Raw genomic sequence first — 7,830 nt, forward strand, 5'->3', positions numbered from 1 at the left:
ATTCCCTATTAGGGTCTAGTATTCAGTGCTTAGGATTTACAAAATATTGAATGATGGTTTATTACTTATATTCACATAAGTATACATTTAAGCATGGAAATGTATATCTTAGATAAAATAAAAGTAAATATTGTAATTTGGATTTATTATTGAATGGCTAGGGTTTATTATTGAATATGACTAGGGTTTAGTATTCAAGGTTTAGGGTTTAGTATTCCCTATTTAGGGTTTAGTATTCCGTGTTTAAGTTTAAAAAATATTGAATGCTGATTAATACTAATATTCACATAAGTATACATTTATGCATGGAATGCGGACTCCCGCATGCAAGTCGAGCCCAAAAAAATTTTGCCTCTCAAAAATTTATAGGATGATATCTTTAAATCATTTCTTGTAATTTGAGGATTAATTAATCAAATTCGATGGTTTATAATGAAATCGAAAAATTACAATAATTTGCTACTCCCTCCGTCCCACCATTTTAGTCCCCTCCCACTTTTCACACATATTAAGAAAATGCATTTAATTTTTATGTTTTTATCTTTTATACCCTTATTTATTATTTTCACACATTCTTTTCACATTTAAATGAAACATTAAATAAGGTTAATTTAGTAAAAACAATATTTTTATATAATATTAATTAGAAAAGTGAACTATCTTTTTGGGACATCTCAAAATGGAATAATGGACTAAAATGGTGGGACGGAGGGAGTATAAGTTTGGTGATTTAGATTTTATTATTAGTTGTTGGCTGTGAGATTTCCATTATACGGCGCACAGACAATTTGAGATGTACAAAATGAGATTCCTATGAAAGGTCAATTTGGTCATTCCACATATTCCCTCCCGCCCCTTTGCCCACGACCACCCCACTTTCCTCTTTAATAATTTCATTTTCCATATAATATTGTTTCTATATAATAAAACTCAATTTTGAAAAAAAAAAAAAAAAAAACGAAAAAAGAGAAAAGTAAAAAATGTAATTTGCATGATCCGCCGAGATCCTGGGCGTGTGTATATATAGGGGTGGGAAGTTGATCGACACTCCTCGCTTCTCGCTACTCAATCCCATTTCTTGGTCTAAATCATTTCCTCTCTCTTTCATTCATTACAGTTTCCTCTTGTTTTCAAGAGGGAATATTTTGTTTTTTGAATTCTTTTTCCTTTTTTATCCTCTGGTGAATCTGATCCAAATAACAGCGAGATGTAAGTTTTCCCGAGATCCCATTTGCTTGGTTTCTGCTCCTATGTGCTAGATCTACCATTTTCTTTTCAATTCAATGCATTTGTTTTGTTGCGTTATGTTGTGTTGATTTCAGATTTAAATAATGTAATTTCATATGTCTATGCGCTTTGTTTACTTTAGGTGTTGTTTTAAGTTTGTGCTTGCTGATCAGTAATGTTTGATTTCATTGGATCCTGAAAGTTGAGTTAATGATTTTGTTGTTTGATTTGGGAATAGTTAACTTAATTATGTTTAATTGTTTCCTAGTAGGGAAATGTGTTGCGCTTAATGATCCAGACTTAGATTTTCTCTACATTGCGAGAAGCTGATGATATTTTTTTTGTGATTTTTGCGAAAATTGTTTGTTCTTGATAGATCTACAGATAGAAAAACTTGATCTTGATAGCTTAATTTTGTCATTTAGGTTTGTAGTTGATTTGATTGATTCTAAGCCTTGATTTATGCAGAATCCCCGGTTAAAATGTCGACGTTCACGCCCAAGAATATCCTAATTACCGGGGCTGCCGGATTCATTGCATCACATGTTGCGAATAGGCTAGTTCGAAACTACCCTGAGTATAAGATCATTGTTCTTGACAAACTCGATTACTGTTCCAGTCTCAAAAATCTGAATCCATCCAGCTCTTCTCCCAACTTCAAGTTTGTTAAGGGAGACATTGGTAGTGCTGACCTCGTGAACTACCTTCTCATCACTGAGAATATCGATACTATTATGCATTTTGCTGCCCAGACTCATGTTGATAATTCATTCGGCAACAGCTTTGAGTTCACCAAGAACAACATCTATGGCACCCATGTTCTTTTGGAGGCCTGCAAGGTTACTGGTCAGATCAGGAGGTTTATCCATGTCAGCACTGATGAGGTGTATGGGGAGACTGATGAGGATGCTGTTGTTGGCAACCATGAGGCCTCGCAGCTGCTTCCCACGAACCCTTACTCAGCAACCAAGGCAGGGGCGGAGATGCTTGTCATGGCTTACGGCAGATCTTATGGTTTGCCTGTGATCACCACTCGCGGGAACAATGTTTATGGTCCGAATCAGTTCCCTGAGAAGTTGATTCCCAAGTTTATCCTCTTGGCCTTGAGAGGACAGACTCTTCCCATTCATGGCGATGGCTGTAATGTGCGCAGTTATCTTTACTGTGAGGATGTTGCAGAGGCATTTGAAGTAGTCCTCCACAAGGGAGAAGTGGGCCATGTCTACAACATAGGGACGAAGAAGGAGAGGAGGGTCATCGATGTTGCCCAAGACATATGCAAGCTGTTTAACAAAGATGCTGACAAGAGCATTCAGTTTGTGGAGAACAGGCCATTCAACGATCAGAGGTATTTCCTTGACGACGAGAAGCTGAAGCATTTGGGTTGGTCTGAGAGGACCACTTGGGAAGACGGCTTGAGAAAGACGATGGAGTGGTACATCAGCAACCCTGACTGGTGGGGTGATGTCTCTGGTGCTCTGATACCTCATCCTAGAATGCTGCTGATGCCTGGTGGTGCGGAAAGAGTTTCTGAGGACTCCGAATCTGGATTATCTGGTAACCCTAACCAGACCAAGATGTCGGTTCCTTCTGCCAAAAACAGCGCTTCTCCTCCCAAACCAGGATTCAAGTTCTTGATCTATGGTAGGACAGGGTGGATTGGCGGTTTGCTTGGGAAGTTGTGTGAGAAACAAGGGATCCCTTACGAATATGGAAAGGGGCGTTTACAGGATCGTGCTTCACTTTTGGCAGATATTGCTGCAGTTAAACCTACTCATGTGTTCAATGCCGCTGGTGTAACTGGTAGACCCAATGTTGATTGGTGTGAATCTCACAAGACAGAGACAATCCGTACCAACGTTGTTGGTACATTGACTCTTGCAGATGTCTGCAGAGAGCAAGGTCTTCTGGTGATGAACTATGCAACTGGTTGTATATTCGAGTATGATGCTGCACACCCCGAAGGTTCTGGAATCGGGTTTAAGGAAGAAGACACACCCAATTTTGCTGGTTCATACTATTCTAAGACCAAGGCCATGGTAATCTTAACCATTTTATCTTTAAAGCTGTCTGAACACTGCAATCTGCGCTCAACATTAGCAGCATTACATATCTCATTCTGTTTATATTATGATTCTTAATGTATTTTCTGCAGGTAGAAGATCTCTTGAAAGAGTTCGACAACGTATGCACCCTAAGAGTCCGGATGCCAATATCTTCCGACCTTGAGAATCCACGCAATTTCATCACAAAGATTTCTCGGTATAATAAGGTGGTGAACATTCCCAACAGCATGACAGTCTTGGACGAGCTTCTTCCAATCTCAATTGAGATGGCCAAGCGAAACCTCCGGGGCATATGGAACTTCACAAACCCTGGCGTCGTCAGCCACAACGAGATCCTGGAAATGTACAAGAAGTACATCAAGCCAGATTTCAAATGGAGCAACTTCACACTGGAAGAGCAAGCCAAGGTGATCGTTGCTGCTAGAAGTAACAACGAGATGGACGCCTCCAAGCTGAAAAAGGAGTTCCCCGAGCTGCTATCCATCAAGGAGTCGTTGATCAAGTACGTTTTCGAGCCCAACAAGAAAACCTCTGCTGCTTGAGCATTCTGCAAATTTGTATACCTGTGGCCATACATTACATATTGTATTAGTTATTACTACTGCACTTGTTGTTACTCTTAATTATATGTTAGTTTTTCTAGCTAATATTTTTATATTTTAGAGTGTACAACTCTGAGATTGGTTAATTTACAGTTTGATCAACGCCTTTGGTTTAAGTTGGTCGTGCGTGTTTGTGAGTGTAACATTCTTCAGCTATCTTATTAAATAAATGGACGTCCTACCCTTTTCATATTCTTCATCCTCTTCATTTAACTCAAGACCAAATTCTGATATAGAAAGGAATCTATCAAATTCTGATAAGTTTGAAAGGTGAAAACGTAACAAAAACCAAGGGAAACAAAAGCGTAGAGAGTATTAGCAACTCTTTAACTAGAAAAACTAACTATTCTAATCTATCTATCTATATATATATAATAGCAAAATTAATCATATGCTACATGGCATCATATAATCACTTCATTCTAATTTACTTAAATTCTGATTCATTCTTTTTTTTTTTAATTTTTAATCAATTTTCATATCTAAAATCTATTAAATATCTAAAAATCATTATATTAATATTCTACACCTTTGGAATATTGGGTTAATCATTTACATCTTCTTATATATAATACGATTATGAGTCCAATTCTATGTGATTTTTTCTCTATTTTTTGTGCTTATTTTTCTAAATTCTCATGGCTTTGACTTATTAATCAATTTATTTATCTTAAATCCCACATCAAAATTTTAACAAACTTCACCAATTGTAGTCATGTATTTATTAGGATCAGTGAATTCTCTAATAATTAAATTTGACCAATTAATTAGTTGGTTAAATAAATAGTTATACTTTTTTTTTATCACTATACGAGTTTGGGAAGAGGACAAGCAATAAAATTATTTTTTAATAAGATATGAAATGAGTACGAGTATATAAATTCTAAACATTCTTCGTAAGTTGTATAATTTCCTAAAATGTGAAATTGAATGATACGAGTTTTAAGAAATATTCAGTTGATAGTTGTTGAGTAGAGAAAGGTACCGACCACTTTTGAATTGTGAGGTTATTAATTGTAGTTCTTAATTATAGAGAAAGGTACCAGTCACTTTTATTATTTATATATATTTGGAAAAAGAGTTACTCTCTTTCATATGTTTGTCAGTTTGGACGGGCGAATAATTAAAATTATTTTTAAATCGAGTTTGGCACGAGTAAAAATATATAAGTTTTAAACGAATGCATAAATTATATAGTTTTTATTATTCATAATATTTATTGTTAACACACACGTATAAATGTTCAAAAATCCACATTTATTTTTTGTGGAAGACTTCACTAATTGTAAAATCTAAATAAAAGATTATCTATATGCTTACGTGATTTTTTTTTTGTTAATGTTTATTTTGAAATGTTATGAGTTTTTATTGAGATAAATTATCTTATATTTGATTATTTAGATATTTAATAAATTTAAGCATATTTGGGTAACCGGTGAATATTACTATTATGAATTTAGAATGAGAATGAGTAGTAAAATTATTTTTAATTGAATTTAAAACGAATACAAGTATATAAACAAAGTTCATAATCTGTAGATTGTATAATTATCAAATTTATACTTAAAATTATTAACAAAATTTATATATAATGATTCATTTCTGTTGAATTTCGACGGGCAACAAACTAATACTCCCTCCGTCCACGAAATGAGTACCCATATTTCCTTTTTCGTCCGTCCACGAAATGAGTACCCATTTCCCTTTTTGGCAAGTGTACCCCACACATCTCTTTAATTAATACACTCAAAAAGTGGGACCCTTAAACTATTCACACTACACTTCATACATTTCTTAAAACCCGTGCCGTCCACAAATGGGTACTCATTTCGTGGACGGAGGGAGTAGTATGATATTTCATGAAGGTATTTGTGTGAATGAGTGAGAATAGTGAAGGAGAAATGAAGTAATATCTTTTTTATATACATTCATTTTATTGTAGGCGTGTTATATCATTTTATTAATATACTTACAAAAAAAAATCTTATTATTTCCATAATGACAATATATCGTCTTTGTTTGAAATATTTCTCCATATTCTATAGTTTAAAATTTGTATTCTATCATTTTCTATTAGGAACCCTAAAGTTAATCATAACTTTGGTATATATATAGAGAGAAAGGTTAAACAGAGAATGCTAAATATTTAGATTATAGAGAATTCGTGAAACAAAAACGAACAGATCTACAATTTTTACGAACAAATCAATGTACCGCATGAACAGCAATTTGCCCCGGGTTCGAATCCTGCTGGTGGCGAGTTTTTCTATTTTTTTTACTAAATACGTCAGTTCGTTTGTTATGTTGATATGTTCGTAACATGTATAGACTTGTTCAAAATAAAATATATAATAATTCTCTGTTTAACTTATAATAGATCCGTAGATCCAAATCTAGACCACACATTTATGACATGTGGCGCATCAAGATGGTGACACGTGGCAAGGCATTTTAAGGCAAAATCTGGAGAGGGGTAAAATTGGAATGTAATTTTCGAAATTAAAAAAAAAAAATTAGATTTTCTCAAAATAGGTACTCCCTCCGTCCACGAAATGAGTACCCATATTTTCTTTTTCGTCCGTCCACGAAATGAGTACTCATTTCCCTTTTTGGCAAGTGTACCCCACACATTTCTTTAATTAATACACTCAAAAAGTGGGACCCTTAAACTATTCACACTACACTCCATACATTTCTTAAAACCCGTGCCGTCCACAAATGGGTACTCATTTCGTGGACGGAGGGAGTATATTTTAGATGCATAAAATTTCATACGAGAATGCATGAACTTTCATATAAAAATGCATAAAGTTTCATATAAAAATGCATAAGATTTCACCCCACCCCCCCACACCCCTGAACCCCACCCCCCCAAAAAAAAAAATTTTATTTATTTTTTTAAAAACTGATTTTCTGACCACTGACCCACCCCTATCCCCCACCCCCCACCCACCCACCTCCCCCCACCCACTCACCCCCCCCCCCACAAATTTTTTTTTTATTTTTTATTTTCTCAAAAACTGATTTTCTGACCACTGACCCCCCCACCCAACCACCCCACCCCCCCCCCTCCCACCCCACCCCCCAAAAAAATTTTTTTTTTTGAAAATCAATTTAAAAAAAAAAAAAAAAATTGGGTGGGGGTGGGGGGTGGGGGTGGGCCAACAATCAGAAAATCAGTTTTTGAAAAAAAAAATTTGGGGGTGGGGGGGTGGGTGGGGCAGGGGTGGGGTGGCGAAACTACCAGATTTATTAAAATGAAATACATTTTTTGTATAATTTAATGCATTTTTATGTGAAAACTTTATGCATTTTTGTTTGATTTTATATGCATGTGAAACATGCCTATTTTTGGGGGGTGGTAATGGATGGGGAGGGTTGGGGGGTGGTGTGGGCTGGATTGGGGGGTGGTGTGGGGTGGTGAAAATACCAAAACTGGAAAAATTAAATGCATTTTTCTGTTCAAAGTTATGCATTTCATGTGAAAACTTTATGCATCTTTGTGTGAAACTATATGCATCTAAAATATATCTATTTTGAGAAAATCTAAAAATATATATATATTTTTTTAATTTTTAAATCCGAAAATTACATTCCAATTTACCTCTCCAGATTTTGCCTTGGAATGCTTGGAAGCTCCTTGCCACGTGTCACCATCTTGATACGCCACATGTCATAAATGTGTGGTCAAGATTTGGATCTAGGGATCTATTATAAGCATTGAAATCTATATGATCCCATTCCTATATATATATATATATATATATATATATATATATATATATAATTGAACTGGGACATCCAAAATTGATTTAATATGATAATATAAACACAAGCATGATTATGATAATTGCGTCTAATTACACGAACTTTTATCAAATTTTAATTTTGTAAATGAACTCAAAATTCTACTTTCAAATACACAAATTTTCAAT

At 35.0% G+C, this 7,830-nt stretch overlaps 1 protein-coding gene across 2 annotated transcripts; it reads left to right on the plus strand.

Annotated features, from left to right (window-relative positions):
* Positions 1 to 909: 909 nt before the first annotated feature.
* On the plus strand, positions 910 to 4,087 carry LOC130986850 (trifunctional UDP-glucose 4,6-dehydratase/UDP-4-keto-6-deoxy-D-glucose 3,5-epimerase/UDP-4-keto-L-rhamnose-reductase RHM1). Of its 2 annotated transcripts, XR_009089441.1 has the most exons (4): positions 923 to 1,209; positions 1,696 to 3,266; positions 3,383 to 3,922; positions 3,957 to 4,087. XR_009089441.1 is itself a non-coding variant. In XM_057910385.1 (3 exons), the coding sequence occupies exons 2-3, from the start codon at positions 1,710 to 1,712 to the stop codon at positions 3,833 to 3,835; spliced, it is 2,010 nt and encodes a 669-aa protein (XP_057766368.1). In that variant the 5' UTR covers positions 910 to 1,209; positions 1,696 to 1,709; the 3' UTR covers positions 3,836 to 4,087. The 2 variants fall into 2 exon arrangements, 1 of the variants encoding a protein (XP_057766368.1); XM_057910385.1 differs by having other exon boundaries at positions 910 to 1,209; positions 3,383 to 4,087.
* The last annotated feature ends 3,743 nt before the right edge of the window (positions 4,088 to 7,830 follow it).

This window comes from Salvia miltiorrhiza, chromosome 5 (genome assembly GCF_028751815.1).
Source record: "Salvia miltiorrhiza cultivar Shanhuang (shh) chromosome 5, IMPLAD_Smil_shh, whole genome shotgun sequence".
Taxonomy (NCBI): domain Eukaryota; kingdom Viridiplantae; phylum Streptophyta; class Magnoliopsida; order Lamiales; family Lamiaceae; genus Salvia; species Salvia miltiorrhiza.

Excerpts from the sequence above, each read along its gene's own strand:
- LOC130986850 (XM_057910385.1), top strand. The coding sequence starts at position 1,710 with ATGTCGACGTTCACGCCCAAGAATATCCTAATTACCGGGGCTGCCGGA. Across the intron at positions 3,267-3,382 it reads ATTCTAAGACCAAGGCCATG|GTAGAAGATCTCTTGAAAGA; the intron begins GTAATCTTAACC and ends TATTTTCTGCAG.